Genomic DNA, 27,616 nt, shown 5'->3' with positions numbered 1-27,616 from the left:
CTACCGTGCTACGTAGGTTGTCACAGCCTTTTGGAAAACTCCTGCAGCTACGTAGGTGGTCACAGCCTCTTGGAAAATAAAAGGCAAAGTGAAAGGGAGGTGATAAATTCCCACCCCCTGTAGGATAATTCGGTCCGCTTATAACGCTAATTGGGGCAGACTTTTAACACTTTTTGACGTCAAATCACTTTATAAGTTATAACGGGTGTGAATCATCTACACGGTGCGAATTTATCATCACCCAAGTGAAATTGACTAACGAGACGATTTCGTCTTTATTAATGACCGGATTTCTGTTCTGCCATCTGCCCTCTAAAAATTTCGGTAAATTGCCCTCTAAATTTAGGTAAATGATAAATACGCCCATTTTCCTTTTCCCTACATGGGGCAATTAAGTGTATTGAATCCTTCCCGCATGGATTACATCTGTCCCACCTACCAAAAAAGAAAAGTATATCTCTTCCCTAAAGTCAGGCAGATGATTTTTTCGCCCCGAATAGTATTATGCGCTCCCCTATTAACGTGAATTGTGGCAGACTTTAACGCTTTTTTATTTGCATGCCATCCCAATATCCCATTACCACTTATGTAACTTACCTCTTTTTCATCTCATCTGCTACTTTCAGACCCATCTCTCTTTTCCCTCCCGAATTTCAACCCATACCACAGTTTCTTCATCGTCTATCTCCATGCCTACTTCCTCGCAAAACCAAGGTAACACATTTAATCTCCTTCTGTAAACGTCCTCTATTCCTATGCTGTTTCTAATCATTGTTTTTTTCTTTCTTCTTCCTTTGTTTATCTACTGATTAGAAGTAGAAGTTAGTTAAGCAAAGAGATGCTATCTCTCCTCTCTTTCCTCTTTTTAGCGTTTTTGTTGTTGTTGTGTATGCCTTTGAACCAGGGCTGCACCTTGGGTCGGATAAGGTTGAGCGTTTTCTGAAAAAAGAAGAAGCTAATTCCAAGATCAACAACTCATCCAAGGATTTATATCTCCAACATCCCAATTAATGTCCTAAGTAACACCGGATCATGGCCGTTTTCTTAGGAATAAAGATTTACCGGTTAAAAAAAAAACCATATCGATCATTTTCCTTCTTCCCAAGAAGGAAAGATCCAAAGGTAGAATTATCATTGACATATATGGGATTTGTTAGGTAATTTCGCGGAAAGCCATTTTGTAGCTGGCTTTTGCATGTGGGAACAACCACCTCATATGAATTAAAATATTAAATGAATAAGACAAAATCTGCCGACAATTCAACCTGTGCGGCTGTTCTCACATGCAAAAGCCATTCACTAAATTGCAGCTAATAATGATTTAGAAAGTAGGAGAAGGATCTGGAGAAAGACAGTAGGCAGCTGCCTGCAATTCCAATTCTTCTTGACAGTAAAGAAGAAATCTGTTTCCAGATAACAGAGTTTCTTACAAAGAAGCAGTCTCCAACTGAAATTCAAAACAACAGAAGTTATGAAATAAATGACTGGACTGGGCTTTATATAGCAGCCATTGACAACTGAAAGCAACCATATTAACTGTCATGGTGGCCAAAGGACTGGTCAAATGAGTAAGATGAGGTGCATATGGCTGAACTGTCACATTGCAGCTGACATGACACTCCTATGCTGCCTTTGGAGCCTCTCAGATCGTTTGATCGGCTTAGGATGGTCCAACTTCTTATGAATGTCAGCTACTATGTCTTCAACCCTATCTTCATCAGTGGATGTCCTTATTGATCGAACTAGCTTCTGTTGAATTACTTCACGTGTATATTTTCACATGCTTTGGATGAGTGTGGCATGGCATGAGAAGCACCTATATAGAAGTCAATGTGTTTCTTCAATCAGATAGTTCCATAATTCATAGGATCTGTCCTTCAGAAAAACTCCAGATGAACAAGCCAAGTGCCACATAAATTGGCTAAATATTCCATCAACAGGTCTCATGGCTCTATAACCGATGAACGGTGTATTCTGTTGTCTTGTCTCGGCACAATTTGGTTGTATGCATTTCTGATAGCTCATTCACCATGGAAATATAGGTCCCAACAGGCTTAGTGAAAGGGAGATGATAAATTCGCACCCCTGTAGGACAATTGGGTCCCCCTTATAACCCTAATTAGGCCAGACTTTTAACCCTCTAAAAATTTAGGTAAATGATAAATGCGCCCATTTAGGCAATCAGGTGTATTGAATCCTTCCCACGTGGAGAGTACATCTGACTCAAGTATATCTCTTCCCACATGCCAAAAAAGAAAAGTATATCTCTTCCCTAAATCAGGCATATGATTTTTTTCGCCACGAATAGGATTATGCGCTCCCCTGTTAACGTGAATTGTGGCAGACTTTAACGCTTTTTGACTTTAAAAGGGAGCGCATAATCTTCCAGGGGGCGAAAAAATCAATTTCCCTTAAGTTATTGTTAATTATGAGCCGTGCCACCCAAATCGATTGATTTGCGTGCCATACCTTCCCTCTTTTTGAGCTCATCTGCTACTTTCAGACCCATCTCTCTTTTCCTTCCCGAATTTCAACCCATACCACAGTTTCTTCATCTTCAATCTCCATGCCTACTTCCTCGCAAAACCAAGGTAACAAATTTAATCTCCTTCTGTAAACGTCTTCTATTACAAACAAAACAGAACTGAAATCAAAGAATTCTGCTGCTGCTTAACTGAAATGACAGTTGTAGTCATGGTTTCTGGAATTTATTTTCTAATAATTAGAAGCTGAAATCAAATTCCTTACACATCTGTTCAGCTTTTGATCATATATGGATCAGATAGAATAGATCAGTGTCTTGTGCCGACTGAGCAGATCTGTATCTTGTGACCTTCAGTGACTGTGAACTACAACTCTTGTGAGGGGACACTGGAAATTTTGAACTCCTTGAATTTTTAGTATAATGGGCATAATGAAACACAGAAAAGCTGGGCCTTTGCTTAAGGTTTGATGTGATTTCTTTTTCTCCTGCTGTTCTTGCCGTAGTGTTAAAGTTGTCAGATCTTACCATACACCTGTTTTGTTTTGTTTTTTTGGTTTATTAGGGATTGGCTAGGTACCATCGCAGAAGTTATTTCACGGGCCGGCTGTTGCATGAGAGAGCAGCCACCTCAGATGAGTTAAGTGAATAAGACAAAAGCTGAGCCTATATGGCATCTCTCTCATGCAACAGCCGGTCCGTGAAATGCTATGCCTTCCATAATTTTTCTTATGGTTTGAAAAAGGATATATTGCTATGCCTTCCATGATTTTTTTAGTTCCTTGAGGTCAATGATGAGGATTCTTGTCTCAACATATTATGAAAGCAGTGCGATATTTGTTTATTGTCTTCCAGGTAATTCTTCGAAGGATGTGAAGATTTCATATATTGGATTGCCAGCATTAGATGTATCTGTTGCTTTTCCTCAGGCAACACCTGCATCAATCTTTCCTCCCTCTGGTAAGCTTGATGACCATTAATGTCATACATTCTACTATAGACTTCCACATGTCCAAGTTGGTTGTTTCGTTTTTCTTTAAGAAATTTTGAAATAATCACTATTTGATCATTCCTCTTATTCAAAATTTCTATTGACAATCAAACATGTTAAGCTCAATTTTTTTATTTTTGAATGATATGTTATGCTCAATTTTAAGGAAAAATAAAAGAAATATTGAGCTGTCCATGTGAATCCATGGCAATATTGGCATCCGACTTGTGTCAATCCAGGGTACTTTGTTTAGAAGAATCATGAAACATAATTTAGGCCCTTCAAACCTTTAGGATGTAGGCAGTTAGGAGAACCTTGCATTTTAATCCCTAATTGGCTTCTTTATAATCATTGTTATTGTTATCCGATCATATAATCAATGAGACATTCAGAGTTATTAATTCCTTAAAGATGCTTTACAACATGCACCGGTACACTTCAATCTCTTTTTAAGTATTGGAAAAGAAAGTGCCATTATTGTGGGGATGAATTAGTGGTATCCATCTTCAAAGTTCGAGCATTGTTAAGCATTGATTTCCAGAATCTATAGGGAGAGATTGTACGAGGCCAAACTTTGTTCCTATGTGCCTTTTTTTTTCAATAAATTTGTTATCTTTTTGAAAAGAAAATTTCTGGTAGAGGATTTAGTTCTCTCTTATTGACTATGTGTTCAAAGTTTGTAGTGGAAATACTTTTGTCACAGATTCTCTTTCATCAATAAAGGGAAAGTTTAGCCTTGTTTATATTTCTATGCTTAATATTTAGAAAATGTTCTTGAAACTTGTAAAATGTCTTTGGGAAATACAAACTAATGTTAGTTCCCTATTTCCTTTTTCTCTCATTTGCACGACACATAGTCTACATAAACTTACTCCTGATTATTAGGGTAATATTATAAATAAATAGAATAGTTCAACTCTATGTAATTCTCTGAAAAGGGAAGTGGAGAGAAGAGTAAGTATTCACCGAAACCACTGCTCTTTGGAGTGTGAAGATGTGATAGTTGGATGTATGTCTGGCGGCGCAGAAAGACAATGTGGAGTCGGCACATTTATTCATGATCTCCGTGGTCAGAAGGTGGGGTGCTTTGCCATTTGGGAGCCCCCCTTGGAATCTTGTATTTGACAACTTTAAATGTAGAATTTGCTGCAAAGGTGGAGACCACTGAACAAATTTTGTATAGTATCCCAGTACCACATTGCCTAACCATTATCTATGTGTTTATTGTGGATCATTAAACCCTTTGTCTTTAGTCCATGCCAACCTTCATTGCCTTTTCTTGGCTTGCACTGAACATAATTCCTTAAAACTCACCTAATTGATTGGTATCTTAAGGGACTTTTTTATAATGCATAGACTAGAGTGGGAGAACCCTGTTCGCTTTACTTATTTGGTTTTTCCTTAATTTGTTTGGGCGTCAGTTTGTTTCCCTTGAGCTTTACTCTTATCAGATCTATTAGAAGCTTGGAAAGTCATGAATGACAACAATTGATTTAAGACTGTCATTTCATTCTTCTCTGCATTTTGCATTGTTTGGATCGTGATAATTAATAAAATTTATTAATACATTTATACTCATTCGTATTTTTTAATGGACATCTCTAGCTGCAGGTTCAGTTTATATTTAAGAGTGGATGGATGCATTCTGTTCTCATCATATCTTAAAATTGTATCAACTGCAGCTTCAGACTATTTTCAGTTTAATGATTTATTGACTCCGGAGGAGCAGGCTTTGCGTAAGAATGTTAGTGTGGTCATGGAAAAAGAGATAGCTCCAATAATGGCAGAGGTATCATTTTCTTTATATGCCATTTTACTAATAGATATTGGGAATTCATATCTCTGGTTCTATGATCTGTTATTACAGTACCTCAAATTTGGTAACCTCAATTATTGAATTATGCATCTTTATTTGTTACTTTTGATAAATGCTTTGTCATGCAAATAAATCTACTAGGAATCCACCAAAAGTTGAAAACTTGCTAGAGAAATGAACAATCACACAAATAATCCAATTGATCTTCACAAACATGGAGAGAGAGAGAGAGAGAGAGAGAGAGAGAGAGAGAGAGAGAGAGAGAGAATATATTTGATCAAAATATTATTAAAGACCAACGTGAGTCGATCTAGCCTTTGTGACATTGAGACTTTGCTCTAATTGATCGAGCCTTTCATGTGGATCAATATATGTCTTCTGTAATCATGAATCTTCAAAAGCTTTCCTGAATCAAGTTTGCTCTGATATCAATTTTATACAAGTAACTCTACTAGTAATCCAGCAAAAGTAGAAAAACTTGATAGAAAATTGAACAATCACACAAATAATCCAACAGATCTTCACAAACAAGAGAACTTGTCTGGGGATTTCTCTGTCAAATTGCTCTACCATCAGCTTGTGTCTTTCCATGTATCTTTGAGAGTAGCCAAAGTTTGGAGTTTCCAATTACCACCTAGGGTATGTGTGTTTGGTTGGGCGGTTCTCCTAGAAAGGATACAGACGGTGGACTTTTTACGTAAGCGTGAGATGATCAACATCGATCACTGTGCTCTATGCATTAAGGCCGGAGAAACAGTAAACCATATGTTTATGAATTTCAGCGTAGCTAGAGAGGTGTAGATTAGCGTTTTGGCTAGATTTGGCATAGTGTTTCCAGCCAAGCTCATAGATTTATTCGTAGGATGGTCATCAGTCCCATGGGGAAAAAAGAGAAGATATTGTGTAATGTATCTCTATTAGCAACATTGTGGGTGTTGTGGTAAGAGAGAAATGCGGATGTATTTAAAGGTCATTCCAAGATATCCTCATTTATCTTCATCAAAGTGATAGACCTAATAACATCTTGGGTCAAGACCCTGCCATGTTTCAGGTTTGTATCAGCATATGATCTTTGGTAATGGTGGAAGAACGTTTGCCATAGTTCAGAGCAGATCCCCAAGATTGTGCAGAGTTGGGAGCCTCCTGAGCTAGGCATGTTCCTCCTGACCGAGGCATGTTGAAGCTGAATTTTGATGGGTCTAGTTTGGGCAATCCAGGGGCATCTCCCATAGGGGTTGCAGACTCAAGCGAGCCAGAAGTGCGTGCAGTCCATGAAGGAATAAAGTTGGTGGAAAATGAAGACATGAATAAGGTGATAGTGGAAAGGGATTCTCTCAATGTAATCCGATGGCTTAGGGGTCACATTCTCATCCGTGGGGATTTGCTAGTTCCTTCGATGAGATTTATGATAGAGTGGCTGAGTGGGCGAATCAAACATATCTTTCAATCATGTAAGCAGATCGGCAAATGGGGATGCCGATAGGTTAGCAAGGGATGGAGTCCATAGAGAGGGCTTGGAATTGTTTGATTTTCTCCCTCCTTGAGTCTCTTGTTTTTTCCTCCTCTCTTGGTAGGGGTTCTCGTGTATTTTTTGTGTTTTTCTTTCTTCTCCTTTTCGCTTGTATTGACTTTCTCGGTCTTTCATTCATTCACTGAAATTTTCTACCATTCAAAGTAAATAAATAAATAATTAAAAGATGATCCAAGTAGGTTATACCCAAAACCCAAAGGGAGGGCTCGTAATAGTTGTTGATCTCTTTAAAAGTACATAAAAACTTCATGTAGAAATATGTATATATGTAGGCCTAAAGAATCTTAAAACCTTAGCTTAATCCTAATCACTAGTGTAAGACCAATCTCATTACTTAGATCAACCCAAATAAAGCCTATATTCTATTTTATGGCAACCCAAAATAAAAAATAGAAATGTTGTACATGTTGCTGTCCTAAAACACTACACATTTTCATTACTTAGGGCCCATCAAAATCTACTTGAATTTCCCCAAAAGTTAAATAAAACATCACTATGAATCATCTTTGATTATCATAACTATGTTCGCAAATTTTCATGACGAGTGGACCTATGTAGGGTCACTGTTGACGTTGTCATGATGTTTGAATTTTCCTTCGGGCCTACGTTTGGATCTCTGTCAACCCTCTCCTTCTCTTGAATCATCTTTACTGAATTAAGGGTTTGTTTATAAACTATGCTTGCATCATTATGGTAATTACAGTACCTTGAATTTGGTAAATCTCAACTGGTCAAATTGGAATTATCCATTTTCGTTTGTTGCTTTCAATGAATGGAACCGAACGGAATAATGAATATTATTCTGATTATAGATGAAAACACCCCACTTGATCTTTCACTATTTTCTGTTTTTCTCTCATTTTGTTCTGGTTTTAACCTTACTCATGCAAATGCTATATGCCTACCGTTGGTCTTCAGTACTGGGAGAAAGCGGAGTTTCCATTCCATGTTATTCCAAAACTTGCCTCACTGAATGCTGCTGGTGGGACAATTAAGGTAGTGCATCTTCATCTGCTTCCTGGTTGTTTTCAAGATTGAAAATTTCTAGATTGGCAATTAATAGTTTTTATTGATCAGGGTTATGGGTGTCCAGGGCTGTCCATTACTGGAAGCGCTTTTGCTACAGCAGAAATGGCCAGAGTTGATGCAAGCTGTTCTACTTTTGTTTTGGTGCATTCTTCTTTGGCAATGCTCACAATTGGTAAATCTCAACTTTCGTTCCCTATTTCAAAATCACAAGCTGGTCATGAATGAGGTATTATGACTTTTCATTGTTTGTCCAAACTATCAAGAACAGCACTGTGTGGGTCGGAGGCACAAAAGCAGAAATACCTGCCTTCATTGGCACGATTGGATACTGTTGCGTGTTGGGTAAGCAACTCCAGTACAGCACAATGGACAGCTTTTTACAAACTCAGTTTAGTTGTCTTATATCTTTAGTGGAGTCACTAAATCAATTCATATATGTATCTCAGGCTTTAACTGAGCCTGACTATGGAAGCGATGCTAGCTCTTTGAGAACAACAGCAACAAAGGTCCAATTATTCAGCCCCTTCTTTATGTTTTCAAAGTGGCATTGATCTACATCTGTTAGAATTCCTTAAGAAGAAATTGCCTTTAATTCTCTGCTTGTATCATTATTTTGAAGTTCAAGTTCTTAACCGCGTTATTTGTGTGCGAGGAGCAGGTATCAGGAGGTTGGATACTTGAAGGTCAAAAACGCTGGATAGGAAACAGCACTTTTGCAGATGTATTGGTTGTTTTTGCTCGGAACACAACCACAAACCAGATAAATGGGTAAATAAGGTTTCTTTTCCGCATTCAATGATTGCTACTTATCCCTTAAAGCATCCAAATATGGACTGATGCTGGTGTTTGGAAATATAACAAATGAAGAATAACAACAAAGAAAAACAAAAGATGAAGGCCTCAACAAAAAACAATCCAAAAGAGGGAGCTTATATCCGACCACAAGCTCAGCCCATCAATGCCTTCTCGAGCAAGGATTCTCAGTTTTCAGTATTTTTGGAGCTTTTAGGAGCATGCCTGAGGAGGGGAGAAGGGCTTTACAAAGGTCTACAACGTCCATGATCATGTCAGCTAAGCTCCATCAGTAGGGGGGCTTGTATTTGATGCCTATGTAACAAGTTCATGTATCCCCTCAATTCATAACATGCATGAAACTGTCTCCTTGAAATTCGAAGGCCAATGAGTACCTCATGGGCTTCCATTTCCCTAGAGTCCATGTGTATAGAATTAGAAAAATCTTTGATAATCACACCCTCTGAATCTTCAGGCACACTGCTAATCATGACCGGAACTGGATTAACATGGGAGCTACCATGCAAATTCAACTGGAGTATTAGGTGGGGATCCATCTAGCGCTGATTTCTTTGTAATGTCCCAATTTTAGTTGTGGATTAGTGCGGTCCATTTCCTATGGGGTTTCACATTAGATACCCACACTTTTCCATTTGTGCTGTATTTATTTTAAGTGAGGCAGCTCTTTCACATTGTGGAGTTATCTTCACATAAGTTTTGGGATAATGGGGCCCATCGCAAGCGGCATGGTAGTGACCAACATTTTATTGATCATGGTGATTGGTGGGCCACCTTGAACAACTAATAGTTTTATTTCTTTTATTTTGTCGGTTTATTTGACATTATTAGGATTGCTTATTATTAGTTATTTATTTTCTAATTGGATAGAAGTTATAAAGTTTCAGTGTTTTAGAGATCAAAAATAAGTTGTTAGGGCTGTGAATAGGGGAAATCTCAAAACGAGATTAACTAATGATTATTCTTCGTCCTGGAGTTGATTTAGCCACTCTGGCAAAACTTCCATAGCATAGCAGTGTGTTCCCCTTTGAATTTGAATTTGGTGCAGTCTGCATCAGAAACTCCTTTCTCCCCTGTCAGTGTGCTCGAGGTGGGTTTATCTTCGTTTGATTGACATCCCGGCAGGCACATGTGAGATCCCAGACGTTACATCGACACGACATCCCTGTGTTCGTGAATCCCTCATTATCTTCCCATGGAAGATTGGCTGCAGATTTTATTTCCCAGTTCAATTTTGGGGCTGTTCATTGGGTTTCTTTTCATTCGAGGCTCTGTTTACTTCAGACCTATATCTCAGATATTTATTTCTAACAGTTTGGAATAGATATACATTTTTATATTTTTATTTGATAGTCATAGCATCTTCAACAGTCTCTTGTTATCATTTCGATCTTGTTGTAATTCTGGAAGAAAGAATGAAAGAAATTGTTTATGGTGTATTGGAATATGATTTATCTTTTTGTGGTGTGGAAAGAGGAAAATGAGGATTGCTAATTGCTTTATACTATTCGTAGATGAGTTTATCGTCTTTTAATTGTTACCAGACATCTTTTTTTATTGTTGCTGGCATTTGTTTATGGTTGCGAAATTGTTTATGGTGTATTGGAATCTGTTTTATCTTTTTGTGGTGTGGAAAGAGGAAAATGAGGATTGCTAGTTGATTTATGCGATAGATGAATTTATTGCCTCTTGATTGTTACCATATATTTTTTTATTAAAAAAACAGTACTAAACTATGTAAAAAACAAAGTCAACAAGATTGAATCCTGCATCAAGATCTCAGATCTAACACAGATTTCTACAGGAGTTCAGATAGACTAGCTTAGCAAGGTTGAAAACAATGAATTCTGAGTTCCAAACACAAGACACGATTTCTTCTGCCGAAAACAGAACTCACATCTGTTGGTGTTGGTCATTATAAACCATTCTAACATCCTCACAGTTTCTGTTCAGTTTGTGATACCAAAAAAAAAAAAAAATCAGAATCGAACTGGTCGTTCTTATGCAAACTGAACCTGAACTCTCAGTTGATCTACATCAATTACCCTAATACCAGGAGAACGATCACATGATTTTGTGTTATGTTGAATGGATGTTTGATATCTTGAAGTGGCAAGAATCATCATACTATTTCCAGCTCTAGTTCAGGGGTATAGGGCCGTGACATCAATTACTTTAGAGCTTAGCATGGACAAATTAAGCAATTAACACAAACCCAATGCAAGATAGGAATAATGCTAGAGAGAGGAGATAGAAAAAGAGCACCAGAAATTTATAGTGGTTCGGCACAAGCCGGCCTACATCCACGTCACGGAGATATCTCCTCCCGTGGCTTCTATCCAGACTTCTTACGGGTGAAGTCCAAACCGTTTACAACCTAGCTTTATCCCGAGCTTGCTGAGGTTCTCCAAGGTGCCTCACCACCAACCCGAGCTTTGTCCCCTGTTCATCTTCAAGGGTTGACAAGGTGCCCTCCACCAAATGTACAAAGAAAATAATCCTCTCAAAGGAGGTTTACAATTTTACACGCACTACAAATCTCTCAATTAGGATATACAAATGAAATCCCTAATTCTAATCCCTCAAACAATAGTCCAATAAAGGCCCAAGGGATTTCCCACTCAATTACGTGTTCAAATAAGCCTTAAGAGTGTTCCAATATAGTTTAGGGGGCTTAGACCCCTTTTTACTGAGGAAGGAACAAAACACTAGCCGTTTTACATATTTAACGATCATCTCAGTCCGTTGGCAGATTTCTAGGGTTGTTCGACTGAACAGCTCCTTCGGCGGTCGACCGAGCATTGCAATCTGGATTTTTATATATATAAGCTAGTTTTGGCCTTCGGGAGTTGGTTGACCGAACAACTACCAAAGTGGTTTCTTTGACATCTGAAGTCCAGATTGGCTCTCTGGTCTTGGCCCTCTTGATTTCTTTAATTCATTTAACTTATTTTGATTCCCTTTTTGTGCCTTTATAGGATATTACAAGAGGGATTATGTTTCACAATCTACATTCTAAGACTTGACTTACATACTCAAGTTGAGATCTTCTTCAGGTCTTTTTTTTTATGACATAGGGTATCCCCATCCCAATTTTTCGGGCGGGACTATTCTCTATGGATGCGCGCAATCACCCGTAGTTCACGCGCATCGGGTAAGCCCGGGGATTCGAACCCTCGTCAATGGGGAGGATACCCATGACTTGAAGCCAAAGAGCCACACCGTACGGGTTATCTTTTTCAAGTCCTGATCTCATCTTCATGGATCTTCTTCTCCATTCTTTGGTTCCATTGATCTTAAATCTTTATTCTTGCCTTTGATCCATGTCACCTTGACTTTGATCTTTGATAGGGACTTCAACTAATTAGCTAACACAAAACACACATTAGTACAACTAACTAGTAAAGGACCAAATGGTGTTTGGACTCATCAAAACATGACCTAGAAGATTGCCAAGGTTGAACCCTCTGGCTTACACATCCTGTGCAGGAGCTTCGCCTTAGATCAGATTCTTATATTTTGTTTGTATGACAATCAAAGTGCAATTAAGATGTCACAAAACCTAGTTTTCATGCTAGAACCAAACATATCGAGGTTGACTACAACTTTGTTAGAGAAAAAGTGGGGAATGGGGAAGTATATCTTCTTTGTGTTTTCTGTCATGACCAAGTTGCTGAACATTCTGAACTTGGAAGACCGTGACTGATGTTGATTCCTTGGAAGAGCCTTTTTAAAGACATCTGCCAACTCTATCCTAAATGAATGTAAGGTGTAGAGATCTCTCCCGAATCAACTCTCTCTTACCAAATGACAGTCTTTGCACTAGAGTGAGCACATCATTTTGTTTCTTTCTTTTGCAGCTAATTGAGTTTCCATCGACAAATGTACAATAGCCTAAAGCAGATCTCCTGTCAACTGGTGAACTTGCCTAATATGCAGCAGCATATGCTGTGATGTCAAAGTGGCTATTATTTTAAACAAAAAAAATGCCATGACCTACTGATGACTTACACTGTCTTAGAATATGATGGACAGCCTCCATATGAGAGGTTCTAGGAGTGTGCATAAACTGATTGATAACCCTAACTGTGTATGCAACTTCAGGATGAGTGATGGTCGTATATATATATATATATATATATATATATATATATATATATATATATATATATGAGGAAAAGGATTGTACGCTCGAGAGTACCAAGCTTATGGTACGCTCGAGTGCCCAATCACATGTGGGCCCACTTTGTTAGGATGATCCAAAGCATTCATTTGAAAGGCTCTTACATAGATGGGGTGTGTACCAAAAATCAGCTCCATAGGATCATCCTAACCCATCCATTTGTGGAGGGCAAAATGGACAGACCACAAATCTGCCCATTTTTGCCCTCCACTTGTGGAGGGGTTAGGATGATTCAATGGAGCTGATTTTTGGTACACACCCTATCTATGTTAGGGCCTTGCAAATGAATGCTTTGGATCACCACAAAAAATGTGGGACCCATGTGATTGGGGCACTCGAGCGTACCAAGCTAGCGTACAATCCTTTTCCTCTCTCTCTCTCTCTCTCTCTCTCTCTCTCTCTCTCTCTCTATATATATATATATATATATATATATATATATATATATGAGGAAACTGTTGGTGAGCTTAAGCTCACCAAACTTATGGTGAGCTAGCTTGCCCAATCACATGGGTCCCACATTTTGGGGAGTGATCCAAACCATTCATTTGCAAGGCCTTATCATAGATAGGGGGTGTACCAAAAATCAGCTCCATAGGATCATCCTAACCCCTCCATTTGTGGAGGACAAAAATGGGGCAAATTTGTGTCTGTTCATTTTTGTCCTCCACAAATGGAGGGGTTAGGATGATCCTATGGAGCTGATTTTTGGTACACCCCCCATCTATGTAAGGGACTTTCAAATGAATGCTTTGGATCATCCTAACAAAGTGGACCCCCATGTGATTGGGCAAGCTAGCTCACCAACAATTTTCTCATATGAGCTAGCTTGCCCAATCACATGGGTCCCACATTTTGGGGAGTATATATATATATATATAGCAGAAGAGAAAAGGTTTGAATTTTCTAAATTATTTGAAAAAACTGTGGAATTAACACGTCGACGGTAATTTCGAATCATTATTTCATGTCATTTTCGCTTTTATAGGTATTTGCTAGCCACCTTCTCCAAAGGTCGACGTGGTGAAAACTGCACGGAAATACTATTTCTTGAAAGGTGGCTAGCAATAATAAGTACCGAAGGAACCTACCAATAATAATCATTAGGTACTAAAGTTTTGGAGGAAAATTACGGACAAAGTGCTTGAAAGTCTCAAAATTACGGAAAAAAAGTACCGAAACGGGTACCTGTATATGGCAATTACAGAAAAAAACTACAAAGAAAAGGTATATAAATATGACAATTACAAAAAAACTTCTTTTCCTGAATAAATTTTTTTCAGGATATTACGAATTCTGGACACCTTTAAAAATATTTACGAATCCCGGGCACCTTAAGAGGAACAACATATTATGGAAACCTTTATAGATTGGAGGGCTAGGATCAGCCTATGGAAATGATTTTACGGGCACAACCTATTGATGTTGTGTTCCATCACATGGACGGTTTGGATCAACCTATGATGTGGTCTGTACAGTTCTTTGTCGGCCCGTGCAACGCACGGGGTTTTTTACTAGTATATATATATATATATATATATATATATATATATATAGAGAGAGAGAGAGAGAGAGAAAGAGAGAGAGAGAGAGAGAGAGAGAGAGAGGAAAGGGTTCCTGCTAACGTTAGCGTAAAACAAGGTGGGCCCATATTGTTGGGGCCATATATATATATATGAGAGAACATTTCCTACACACTTGTGTAGGTAAGTTACCTACACACTACCTTAAAATACAGTGGGGGCCCACATTGTTTGGGTGATCCAAACAATTCATTTGAATGGTCCTCACATAGATAGGGTGTCTACAAAAAATCAGATCCATAGGATCATCCCAACCCTACGATTTGTGGAGGTAAAATGGACGTGTATAAACCTTCACAAATTAGTCCATTTTTTGCCTCCATAGTTTGAATGGTTAGGATGATCCTATGGATCTGATTTTTTGTGAACACCCTATCTATGTGAGGACCATTCAAATGAATGGTTTGGATCACCCAAACAATGTGGGCCCCCACTGTATTTTAAGGTAGTGTGTAGGTAACTTACCTACACAAGTGTGTAGGAAATGTTCTCTCATATGAGATTGTGTAGGAAATGTTCTCTCACTTGTGTAGGTAACTTACCTCATATATATATATATATATATATATATATATATATATATATAAAGAGAGAGAGAGAGAGAGAGAGAGAGAGAGAGAGAGAGAGAGAAAGAGAGAGAGAGAGGAATAAGATTGTGCGGTCGACCGCACCTAAGCTTAGGTGTGGTCGAGGGCCCAAACACATGGGTACCACATTTTTTGTGCTGATCAAAACCATTCATTTGCAAGGCCCCATCATAGATAGGGTGCGTTCAAAAAATCAGGTCCATTGGATCATCCTAACCCCTCTAAAAGTGGAGGGCCAAAATGGGCATATTTGTGGCAAACGGTGTCTGTCCATTTTGCCCTCCACTTTTGGACGGGTTAGGGTAATCCTATGGAGCTGATTTTTTGTACATACCCCATCTATGTAAGGGCCTTTCAAATGAATGCTTTGGATCATCCAAACAAAGTGGGCCCACATGAGTTTGGGGCCCTCGACCGCACCTAAGCTTGGTGCGGTCGACTGCACACTCATTTTTGTCATATATATATATATATATATATATATATATATATATATATATATATATATATATATATATATATATTAACTTGCCAATGTTCTCATGATAACTACTGGATTATCACGAGGTTACCTGACATATGCAGATGACTTATGACAGCTTCATGGGAGCTTCAATGGGTTTTACCCCAAGGTTACTAGACTCTGACAGTATGTCTAATGCATAATTCTCAGCAAGCAGAAGACACCACATGAAGATATGGCCATCTCAATCCTTAGAAAGTATCTCGAATGACTGAGGCATTGTTTCAACTGATGTATCCCTTATCGCCTCTTATAAGTATAATGTCATCCCCACACCCGATTAGGATAGAAGCGCCTTCTCGCCTCTCTTTAGAAATAACTTGTGATCCACATACACAATTGATGGATGGATGTAATGTGGATGATGCCTTTACTTCGAGGTTACCCAAGGTTCCCTAGTGGAGACTCTCCATCATCTCTACTCCTCTTCTTCTTCCTCTCTTCTAACCTTTTTCCTCTCTTCTAACCCTACCTCCATTTCAAACAAATCCCAAACCATAGGGCGTCTTTGCTCTTTCTGTTTCCTTGAATTTCTTGTTGAAGATGGGAATTAAGCCGAAGCTCCTATTAGAGGACAACATACAATGGGAAGCCTCTTAGTTCACCCGTTCTCTACACTAGTATCTCGACCCGAATTTCACGTAGGGAACCATGCACATTTCTAGTCCCTTGGTCTCCAGATTGAAAGATCAGGTCAAGCTACGTTTCTCTCTTTGCTGGATGTTCCCAACGAACACTCATTCATTTTTCTTCCATTTCTGGACCTCTTCCATCAGATCCTTCAACGTTCAAATATCATTTCATTTGCATAGAGACCCATGTAACTTTGACATGGATGTTTGTTGGCGGTGGTCATGAATGCTCAGCATCAGATATCTGAAACTCCAATGTCATACTTCCGTGTGGTTATTTCTTTTATATTACATTTTAGCAAGGACATTTAATTTCATTAATAGGGGCATAACAAATATTCAGAGCAAAAAAAAACTATTATCAAAGATATTAAAGAGATAACCCAATCTATGTGAAAGAAATGAAAGCTCAAACAAGTACAAACGGAGAAAACAAAATTGACAAGAATATCGCTTCCCTCCCTACAAAGCTTAACTTATAGAATGTAATGTCAGAAATAATATTAGTACAAAAAAATCACAAAATTAGAAAGAAAATTGTCACACTCTCTACGGAAGTGGAAAATGCATCTCGTTTCCAAAGAACTTAAAATCTCATCCATCTCCTTGAATTCACTCTAAATCTCCAAGGAGGAATGAAGTCCGTTCGGCTATTCAATTGCTATGGAATAATCTCGGTCAATCCAAAGCTTTGCTTGACAAAAAGTGAGAAGGGACTTTATTCCTTACCAAATAATCCAAGCATCAGCCACCATAGCTTGTGCTTGACATGCAGGCCCTGCAAAAAAGCAAAGTTAACAGAAATGATGCTACTGCAATGCAACCAAATTCTGCCTTTCCACTAGTTGCTTCTTGATGCATTACCTTGTGGAAGCTACTATTGAAGTTCAGCTTTATGCCTTTAACTAATTTTCATGTGTGGCACTCCAAATCTCTTTATGCTTCAGCCAGGTAAAGCATTGCATATCTGTTAATTAAAATGTTCCTATTAACTTCTTTTAGAGAGAGAGAGAGAGGTCGCAAAGAGAATCCTTGCATTGTTGTATGACAATAATGAAAACATACCACGATGTTCGTTCTGTAAAGCATAAATACATTACAACTATTTAAATTACATATTTAGGATTCTGGAAATTTTGGAAAAGCCAAGTTAGGGTTGTATCTTAATTAACTTGTTTGTCCAAGTTAGGGTTTTATCTTAATTAACTTGTTTGTCCAAGTTAGGGTTTTATCTTAATTAACTTGTTTGTCTTTGTGTGGCACTCATGTTGTCTCATGTATGACATGGAGGCTTTTTAAGAAAATGGAGCACCCTCATCGCACAATCAAAGATATTGAAGATAATGTCATCTTTTAGCAGAATACTCTGTCATGCCTAATGCTTTTTATAACATTTTCTGTGCTTGTGTTGATTGCATGCAGATATATTGTGAAAAAAGGTTCCCCTGGACTAAGGGTTTCTAAAATAGAAAACAAAATTGGCCTAAGGATGGTTCAGAATGGTGATATTCTTTTGAAGGAAGTGTTTGTCCCTGATGAAGATAGATTACCTGGTGTCAATTCTTTTCAGGATACAAGCAAGGTATGATGGTATACCAGTTGCAGTTTTTATTGTTATAACCTTTTGCTTGATCTATCATGCTTCTCAATAATGAGGGATGAGAAATCTTGTTTAAAACAAATCTGATTCTTCCATTGATCTTATTAAAGTTGGGCTGAACTTAGCTTGAGTCATTCTGTGTAACCATTTATAGTGTGAAGCAGAATAGGTGTAGAAAAATTGCATTTGTTTTGAAGCAAATATGTATTGATGTTCCATTTTAACTGCAGTCAAATGGTTGATTATTTGTTGCACTTGTTTTGCTAGAGATGTCTTGTAGAAACACCAGCCCCTGTCAGTTCATAATGAGAATATTTCAATCTTTTTTTATTCCATGGATTATTCTCCTTATTACTATGCACAGAAGGGAGGAGCCATATGAGTTGAAAGTCTCATGTATGGTTATGGAACGGAGATTCTTTGAATAGAATGGACAACCGTATTGTCATGCTTAACTATCAAATAAGCAATTACATAATACATCCTATCCTTAATTTAAGGCTTGTTTTGCATTTCTAATTCACAAAATTAATTGTCTACAGTCCTGGATACATTTTGTTGACCATAATTCACTAGCATATATGAGTTATGCGAGGGTTGTTTTGGTCACAGTGAAATAGTCTACTTGAACTTTGCCTAGGCTACATCATTTCTTTAGTGTTGAAAAGTAAGGAAGAGAAGAAGGAGAAGAGTGAGGGAGAAGATGATTAGTCTCCACTAGGGAGCTCTTCCATGTAATATGATTATATATAGGCCCAAGTTAGGGTTACATGGTACAAAGACTACAATATCCCTCAAACTACATGTAATGACCAACATACCCTTCAACACACTTCAACACTCCCCCCTCAAGCTGGAATGTATATACAATACAACTTCACACTTTAGCTTGTTACAAAGAAAACTACAACAAAAAACTATAATACCCATACAACAAAAAAGCAATAATCCCAAACACACGGCCAGCTTGGTACAACACTCCCCCTGAATCAACACTACTGCCATAGCGATCACCACAATGCCCCCTTGAATTAGTGCAATGGCCATCTAAGCTGCATACCAACGACAATCGAACAGAAGCACCTCAACATGGAAACTACAGTGCAACACGAATAAAATAAGCACACTAAAGGCACGCACAAGAACAACAGCGAAGCATCATGAGTAGACATCAGCAAACAAAACATCACTGATAGAAGAAGAACGACAATCACCTGAAAGGTGAGGATGCAAGAACCAACGAAAAATGCGCTCAACAAAGGAGCGCACGACAACCAACCAACGACGGGGGACAGCACGTCGCCTGGAGAGATAACCAACCAACGACGGGGGCACCACAATGTCTGGAGAGACAACCAACCAACGACGGCGGACATCACGCCGTCTGAGGAGACAACCGACCAACGACGGCGGATAGCACGTCGCCTAGAGAGACAACCAACCAACGACGGCGAACAGCACGTCGCCTGAAGAGACAAGGCCGAAAGCAATACTAACGACCGGGCATGTAGCTATAGACAAGAAGGTGGATTGCAATGCAAACCACAACGAATGCGTAAAACTACGCAAAGCAATTACACACACGTGACGTGTAGAAGCACCAACAACAAGGAAGAGAAACGACTAATAATGCGCAGAAGCAACTAACAATGCGAACCACTAACAAAGAATGGTGACCAACAGAAAACACCAAGCAGAAGGAAACAAGGAACAACACGAAGAAGAAACCAACCGACCAACAAATCACCAACAAAGAAGGGTGAACAACATAAAGAGAATCACACCAACAAGGCGAACTACCAACAACGAGGGTGCAACTACAGCAGCCCGAAGGCTACAAAAGGACAACACCATCCATTTTCAAGGCAGGCCACCTCCCTTAAAGATTTCATCAAACACTCGGTGTGCACCTTGGATCTCAAGACTGTTAGAAATGAGATTAGGGTTAGAAGAGAGGAAATAGAAAAGGAGTAGAGAGATGGAGAGTCTCCACTAGGGAGCTCCTCATGAATATGATGTATATATAGGCCCAAACTAGGTCAACAATGTACAATTACTACAATACCCCTAACTACTACAAGTAATGTCTAGACTGCCCTAATACATTATTCAACACTCCCCTTCAAACTGGAGTGTGTATGCTATGGAACTCCATCTTGGTATAAAGAAAACTACAACAAACAACTAAAAATAACTAAAAATACATAATCTCATACACACATCCATCTTGGTATAACACTCCTCAAGCTGGTGTGGTGAATACATAAGTAAAGCATAACAAAAGATAATGGCCACATTGAGAGTACGGTCGTCGAGATCAGCGGCCACCAAAAGGGAACAGCTCCCCCTAAAGTAGCACTACGGCTAGAGCAGTCACAACCGGGTCTCCATTGAATGAGATCCCGACAAATAAGTCTGAAACGACGAAGGATCGAACAGTGTACCTTGGCAGGGAATAGCAACGATCCATCGAGCAAAAAAGGTGCACTGAGCAACGACGAAGCACCACGAGCAGGAACACCAGCTAAGCAGCACCACGCCAATAGAAGATAACCACCGATGGGGAAACCATCGGAGACAAGGTCGACGGGGAAACTGTCGCCTTGAGAGAAGAAGAGATAGAGAAGATAACCAACCAACGATGGGGAAACCATCGTCTAGTGCCAAGGTCGACGGCATGAACATTGCCGCCGCCTGAAGACAAGAAGAAAATGAGGGAAAAGATAAACCAACCAATAATTGGGACACCATTGTCTGGAGACTAGGTTGACGACATGAACATCATCTCCTGAAAAGAGCCGACCAACGATGGATATGGAAGCCATCGCCCGGAAAATGAGGGAGAAAATAACCAACGATGGGGAAGCCATCTTCTGGAGACAAGGTCGACGGCATGAACATCATCACCCGAAAAGGAGCCAACCAACGATGGGTACACCATCTCCCGGAAAAGAGTGGCCGACGGGAAAAGACCGTCACCTGTAAGAGAAGACAAAGACTAACTAGGGAGAACAATAACACTACCTCTCGGGCGAAACTACACGAGCCCGGAGATGACAAGACAAGAGGGACAATATCAAGACAAACAAAGAGATAAGGCATAAAGCCGTACAACACAAAGAGACATGAAACAAGACATGAAAAACAAGAAAGACGATAATAATCACCAAGGGGACGAACGAATAACATAAAGAGAAGACGATAACACCCTCCCTCAAGAAAAGACAACATAACATAGCAACTCCCTCAAGAAGACAACAACATAACAACACTCCACCAAGAAAAGACACAAATAACTACATGAGAACAACATGAGAATACTCCCCCTCAAGTTGAAGGTCAAATACCTTCAACTTTCAATGAAAAGAAAACAATCAAGGCACCGCACCTCTCTCAAGCATTTCATCGAACACTTAGTGTGCGCCTTGAAGAACAACCCAAAAGCCATGAAAGCTAAGAAAGAGATAGAGAAAAAACAAAGAGATGACAACAAGGCAAGAACAAAAGAACCACAAGAAAACAATACAAGACAACACTTTTTGGGAAGTAGATCTACACAAATACAAAGGAATAGAAGCCAAACAATATAGAAAAGAAAGAATAAAAAAAAGAGATTTGGAGGTGAGATTGTGTGTATTGGGAGCCATTTCGCTTCCCCAAATGGGATGATGGTGAGAAAGTATGGTCCAGAAGGGGATTTGGGATTGTGAGTTGAGATTAGAGTTTTGAGTGGAGAGCCAAAAGGGATTTGGGAAGAAGATTTCTTTCCAAATGAATTCAAAAGAGAAAGAAAGGAAATACTTGGGGAGAACCCATAAAACAGAGTGAATGAGGGCTCACGGCAAAGGATTTTGGGGATTGGGGGTTGCGGCAAACTCTAGAGGAGATGTTTGAGGGTTTACGACAATGGAGTTTTCTTCTTCTTCTTCTTCTTCTTCTTCTTTTTTGTTGTTGTGTTCACAGCAAACGGGAACCCAAAAATAGGGTACTGATTTCACAAATGAGAGAGAGGGAGAGTTGCGAGAGAGAAAATCTGACAGATTGTTTTTCCTTTTTCTTTTTTTTCGCGCAAAGGTTTTGACTGCAATTGACTGTCTGCTACCGTCTCCAAGCTCGAAGAGCCACTGTAATCAACAGATTTTCTGCTTGTCTTGAGGGAGGAACTTTAGGAGTCAGCTTCTAGTGTTTTGTTTTGTAGTACAAGCATCTTCAGAGGAATAAGTTGTTGAATTGGAAGAAGTTGCCCCTCCATCTCCCTCCTAGAATATAAGCTCCTCAGATTCTAATTTCTATTGATCTCAAAACCAAACTCTGAAATATTTAAGGTCATCGTGTCTTATTTTAGTCAACCTTCTCTAGCTTCTCAACAGACACCGTACACGTATATAGACCAACCAACTCCTGGATACCCAAAATGCAGTTTAGTCACAACATTATTCCTACAATCCTTCGTCTTAGTTGAAAAGAGAGTGCTGCGAGAATTCTATCGCACTAAGGAATTGCACCATTTGTCTGATTTCTTGGGATTCAGATGGCCTACCGTCAACTAAGTGGGTTCTCTGTATGGCCTGTTTATTTTGAGAGATGTGCCTCTTTCCCACCTGTATTTTTTTCTTGGATAATTTTTTTATCTCGAAAAAAAATGACAATGCTACTTACACAAACTGGGGCCCATAAATGTAAGAGTTGTGCAGGTTGGGTTCTTCTTGCCGCTTGGATTTGGTTTTCCTCAATATTTTCTTGTTCTTCAAATGCCCTAAGACCATATTGATGTTCAAGGCATGCCCTTTTTATGCTGTGCCGTATCTTGGCCATTTGTTCAATAAGTTACCAGAATTAATGTTCGCTGAAAGTGATTGGTTAGGTGGTTTCGTTACGTATCTACTTTTATGCTGGTACATTCGCAAGTTTGCATGTGTATGTGTAGAGTTGAATTCTGATTTTTATTGCATGCTTTTGGGTATGGATGATCAGATTCTGTAAAGAATCAATGATTCTCACTATTTCAGAATATGTCACCTTTCAAGATGAAATGATTCAGCCTTCTGTGTTTATGCTCTTTGTTAATAATTTGTTCTGGTTAAATCATTGCTGTGGTCTCTTTTCGTTTGTTATTGTTGTCTCCTTGCTTTTATCTGTATCTCTATTTCCCCTCGGATTCCTGTAGTGGTTTGATAACTTTATCTTTAGTGTATACTAACCACGATCTTCCATTGACAGGTTCTTGCAGTCTCACGTGTTATGGTTGCCTGGCAACCCATTGGCATATCAATGGGTGTCTTTGATATGTGCCACAGGTACAAGAAATGCTGTACCCTCTGTTCTGTGTATCTTTCCAGATTTCTATTTCATTGTCATCTGTTCTAAAAGATGATGAACCAGGTATCTTAAGGAGAGGAAACAGTTTGGGGCACCTTTGGCTGCATTTCAAATTAATCAAGAGAAACTTGTGCGGATGTTGGGCAATGTTCAAGCGATGGTCCTGGTTGGGTGGCGCCTCTGCAAGTTGTATGAGTCCGGAAAGATGACTCCAGGTCATGCTAGCTTGGGCAAGGTAAATATATTACACTAGAGCATTCCTTTGGGAATTTAACTGATGCTAATACCTACTCAGAAGCATGTTATAATTTTGAATAATGTAGGGATGGATTTCTTTGAAGGCAAGGGAGACAGTTGCTCTTGGGCGTGAGTTACTTGGTGGCAATGGAATCTTGGCTGATTTTCTAGTTGCGAAGGTTTTTACGACTTTCTTCTGCTTTCAAATTTTTTTATCTAAGACGTCACTCATGGTCCTATATTTCTGATTTAGACAGTTTTTTCTTTCCGTGTAAGTTATTCACATCCATGAAATCCATTTGATCTATTTAAGTTGTAAGGTTATACAGCTGTATATCTCTACACATAAACAGTCAATCACATGGATGGGACTGTGTACTGTATAGGTACATTGTGATCACTTCTTGGTTGCCTCTGGCGCTTTTTTCATGCCCATCTCTAACGATATCCTAAGAATGCCCTTTCATAGTTTCCTTGTCAATGAATCATGTTATTGGCCAATTACCTTATTTTATTCTAAAAAAATAAAAATAAAACATTGAACTAAGTAGGTTGTTCATGACCAGTGATTCTATACGGTGGCGATAGGAGTTCTATGGTGTCCACATGTACTTTTTCCACACACAAACAGATCTCTCTCTCTCTCTCTCTCTCTCTCTCTCTCTCTCTCTCTCTCTCTCTCTCTCTCTCTCTCTCTGTGTGTAACCTAAAAAACCTTACATAACCCCTAAGTAATTTGAACCCTCTATTTTAGTCCAATCCTAATGATCTTTGTCAACTGATGGGACTTTCCACAGTCCATAAGACTTCCCAAAAATATGCGAGCTCTTTTGTCCTGTTACCATTTCAGAACTTCCATTATGTTTTCTTTTCTTCAAAAATCAGCACTAAAAATTGCACGATTTCTTCTTTATCATTAAATCTTCATTTCCTTGACTTTTCAACTTATCTCTCTCTCCTGAAAACCCTATGGTTTTTTTCTCACACCCTTCCACTGTCTTCTTTTCCCTTTTTGATTGACCACTTTTCTTTCTTTGTTACTGTGCATCTCAATTAAGTTGAGGCTCGCGTTAGCAGACAACTTAAGGCCTCTTTAGTTGTGCGCACACACACAGGGCCGAGGTTTCTGTGCTATAGCTCAGACAGCTTATCTGAGCAAGCCACTATAAATACACCATCTTCCATGTTGTTTGACTCATCCAACCCATTCATTCCATTGGCTGTTCCTAACAAACCATCTCCATAGGATCATCCTAACCATTCGATCTGTAGGAAGCACAAAATGGACCCATTTTCTAGACGTCCATTTTAAACCTCCACAAATCAACGCTTACCATGATCCTATGGAGATGATTTCTTAGGGACACCCTATCTATGTTAGGCCCTATAGAATCAATATGTAACATAACCCAAACAACATAGCTACATACCCTATTTATATGAGCTTGCTCAGATAAGCTATCTGAGGTATCGCTCAGAAATCTTTATCTGATATATATATATATATATATATATATATATATGAGGAAACTGTTGGTGCGCTTAAACTCACCAAACTTATGGTGAGCTTAAGCGCCCAATCACATGGGGGCCCACTTTGTTAGGATGATCCAAAGCATTCATTTGAAAGTCCCTTACATAGATGGGGGGTGTACCAAAAATCAGCTCCATAGGATCATCCTAACCCCTCCATTTGTGAAGGACAAAAATGGGCAGACACAAATATGCCCATTTTTTGTCCTCCACAAATGGAGGGGTTAGGATGATGCTATGGAGCTGATTTTTGGTACACCCCCTATCTATCATAAGGCCTTGCAAATGAATGGTTTGGATCACCACAGAACAAGTGGGACCCATGTGATTGGGGAGCTTAAGCGCACCATAAGTTTGGTGCGCTTAAGCTCACCAACAGTTTCCTATATATATATATATCCAAACCATTCATTTGTAAGGCCTTATGATAGATAGGAGGTGTACCAAAAATCAGCTCCATAGCATCATCCTAACCCCTCCATTTGTGGAGGACAAAAAATGGGCAGATTTGTGTCTGTCCATTTTTGTCCTTCACAAATGGAGGGGTTAGGATGATCCTATGGAGCTGATTTTTGGTACACCCCCCATCTATGTAAGGGACTTTCAAATGAATGCTTTGGATCATCCTAACAAAGTGGGCCCCCATGTGATTGGGCGCTTAAGCTCACCATAAGTTTGGTGAGCTTAAGCGCACCAACAGTTTCCTCATATATATATATATATAGAGGAAAGTGTTGGTGAGCTTAAGCTCACCAAACTTATGGTGAGCTTAAGCGCCCCAATCACATGGGTTCCACATTTTCTGTGGTGATCCAAACCATTCATTTGCAAGGCCCTATCATAGATAGGGTGTGTACCAAAAATCAGCTCCATAGGATCATCCTAACCCCTCCATTTGTGGAGGACAAAAATGGGCAGATTTGTGGACAAATAATGTCTGTCCATTTTGACCTCCACAAATGGATGGGTTAGGATGATCCTATGGAGCTGATTTTTGGTACACACCCCATCTATGATAGGGCCTTTCAAATGAATGCTTTAGATCATCCTAACAAAGTAGGCCCCAATGTGATTGGGCGCTTAAGCTCACCATAAGTTTGGTGAGCTTAAGCTCACCAACACTTTCCTCATATATATATATATATATATATATATTGCACAGGTAGTGGTTATAATAGTTATATATTTGTCTCTGTCAATGGCTTCCAAAGTGGCCTAAATGTCTTATTTACAAATATGATTTAACTTAAAATAATCTTATTTGCAAATCAGGATTTATTTTGGTGGTGTCCAAAGACACCCTTAAATGAGAGCTTAATATAAAAACAGACCAACCTTATAGCTTATAGCTAAAGATGGAAGTTTGTATCCCAACTTAAGATTAGGTGCTTGTTAGCAACCTTCATCGCATTGGTGCTTGTTGAGGATACAAACTTGCATCTTAAGCAGGCTGCATTTAGGTGCTTGTTGATGGATATTTTGCTCTACTGCATGTGTCTTCATCGCATCATTTAAAAGGCTGCAAGGCCTTCTCTTCCTGAGGATACGTGTATCAAACTGGGCATGCCAATTCTATATGACCCAGCTTGAGGGGGAGTGTTATAATGTCTTGTAAGGATTTGTATTATGTCTATGCACATTTAGTTAGTTCATTATTAGTCTTAATTCTTTGTTTTTCATTGTTTACCCTCATTAAGGGTATCTTGGCCTAAATGTTTTGGGAGTTTTTTTGCACATGTTGAAATATGGGTGTGTTTTAGTGGTGGTGTTATTGTATTTGAGATTATACTTAGGGGCAATTATATTTTGGTCTTTTATTATAACGCTGTCTTTGAGTTAATAAAAGAACGGAGCCTACTTGATTTGGGGGACTCTTATTCTCATGAAATTTCTCCCCTTTCCTCTTTCCTCTTCTTCTTCTTTCTCTCCTTGCTCTTCTTCTCTAGAGCACATGTTTTTTTCATCTGTATCCACTGGATCTTGGACCATCAGGTATAAGATCTCTGTGTCTTTATGGCTTGATGATCTGCTCACTTTTGTTGTTTCATGTTACTATGTCTGATTATCAGTTTGTTGCTCATGCTTATATCAGTTTGTTGCTCATGCTTATTTCTTGGAGATTGAGCATGCATGCACTCTCATTAGGCTTTGTTAGTCTTGGACACCTGAATGCACCCTGCCTTCCTATTACTGGTTATTATGAACACACTGAGCTGATTCAAATAATCAATTTGGCGCTTGTGGCTATGAATGATATACTCTGTGGATTGCCTCTAATCTAATCATGCTTCTTCTGGTTTTGCAGGCGTTCTGTGATTTGGAACCAATTTTCTCCTATGAAGGCACTTACGATATTAACAGCTTGGTGACGGGCCGAGAAATCACAGGGATCGCGAGTTTCAAACCAGCTGCCCTTAGTAAACGCAGCCGCCTGTAACAATGCGTATGACTTGGAACAACTTACTGCTTCTTTCCAACAGTAATAATAATGCAAACCACTATCCATCCTCTTACAATCTGCCCAGCCTAAGAAGAAAGATGCCTGATTCAGTGGGATTAGTACTATTTAAGCTGAGAAATAAGAGGTGCAAATTAATATAAATCGGGTCCCAACAAATGAAAGAATCTGCTTCTTTCCTACTGTTTTTTTTTTTAAGCATTCTTGACATCGAGTTGTTGAATCTCCCATTTACGAGAGAGAGCCACTGATAGAACAGCACATCCCTTTTGGGCTAAAAAGTGCCTTGAGCCGTGGATTCC

General features: G+C 39.1%; 1 protein-coding gene across 2 annotated transcripts; it reads left to right on the top strand.

Moving 5' to 3' along the window:
• The first annotated feature begins 571 nt into the window (after nucleotides 1-571).
• Nucleotides 572-27,616, top strand: ACX4 (acyl-CoA oxidase 4). Of its 2 annotated transcripts, none has more exons than XM_077357245.1 (13): nucleotides 572-714; nucleotides 3,338-3,442; nucleotides 5,156-5,262; nucleotides 7,739-7,816; nucleotides 7,898-8,021; nucleotides 8,118-8,191; nucleotides 8,296-8,355; nucleotides 8,508-8,617; nucleotides 17,590-17,749; nucleotides 22,988-23,064; nucleotides 23,150-23,321; nucleotides 23,410-23,502; nucleotides 27,162-27,616. In XM_077357245.1, exons 1-13 carry the CDS (start codon nucleotides 690-692, stop codon nucleotides 27,291-27,293), a joined length of 1,317 nt encoding a protein of 438 aa, XP_077213360.1. In that variant the 5' UTR covers nucleotides 572-689; the 3' UTR covers nucleotides 27,294-27,616. The 2 variants fall into 2 exon arrangements, with proteins under 2 accessions (XP_077213360.1, XP_077213359.1); XM_077357244.1 differs by lacking the exon at nucleotides 572-714 and adding an exon at nucleotides 2,444-2,591.

Source organism: Tasmannia lanceolata, unplaced genomic scaffold (genome assembly GCF_043159265.1).
Source record: "Tasmannia lanceolata isolate RefF3 unplaced genomic scaffold, GAP_Taslan_0.1 ptg000016l, whole genome shotgun sequence".
Lineage (NCBI taxonomy): Eukaryota > Viridiplantae > Streptophyta > Magnoliopsida > Canellales > Winteraceae > Tasmannia > Tasmannia lanceolata.
The sequence above is the reverse complement of the archived record's forward strand: the minus strand, read 5'-3'. Positions and strand labels throughout refer to the sequence as shown.

Excerpts from the sequence above, each read along its gene's own strand:
- ACX4 (XM_077357245.1), top strand. The coding sequence starts at position 690 with ATGCCTACTTCCTCGCAAAACCAAG. Across the intron at positions 17,750-22,987 it reads CTTTTCAGGATACAAGCAAG|GTTCTTGCAGTCTCACGTGT; the intron begins GTATGATGGTAT and ends TTCCATTGACAG. Across the intron at positions 23,065-23,149 it reads GTCTTTGATATGTGCCACAG|GTATCTTAAGGAGAGGAAAC; the intron begins GTACAAGAAATG and ends ATGATGAACCAG.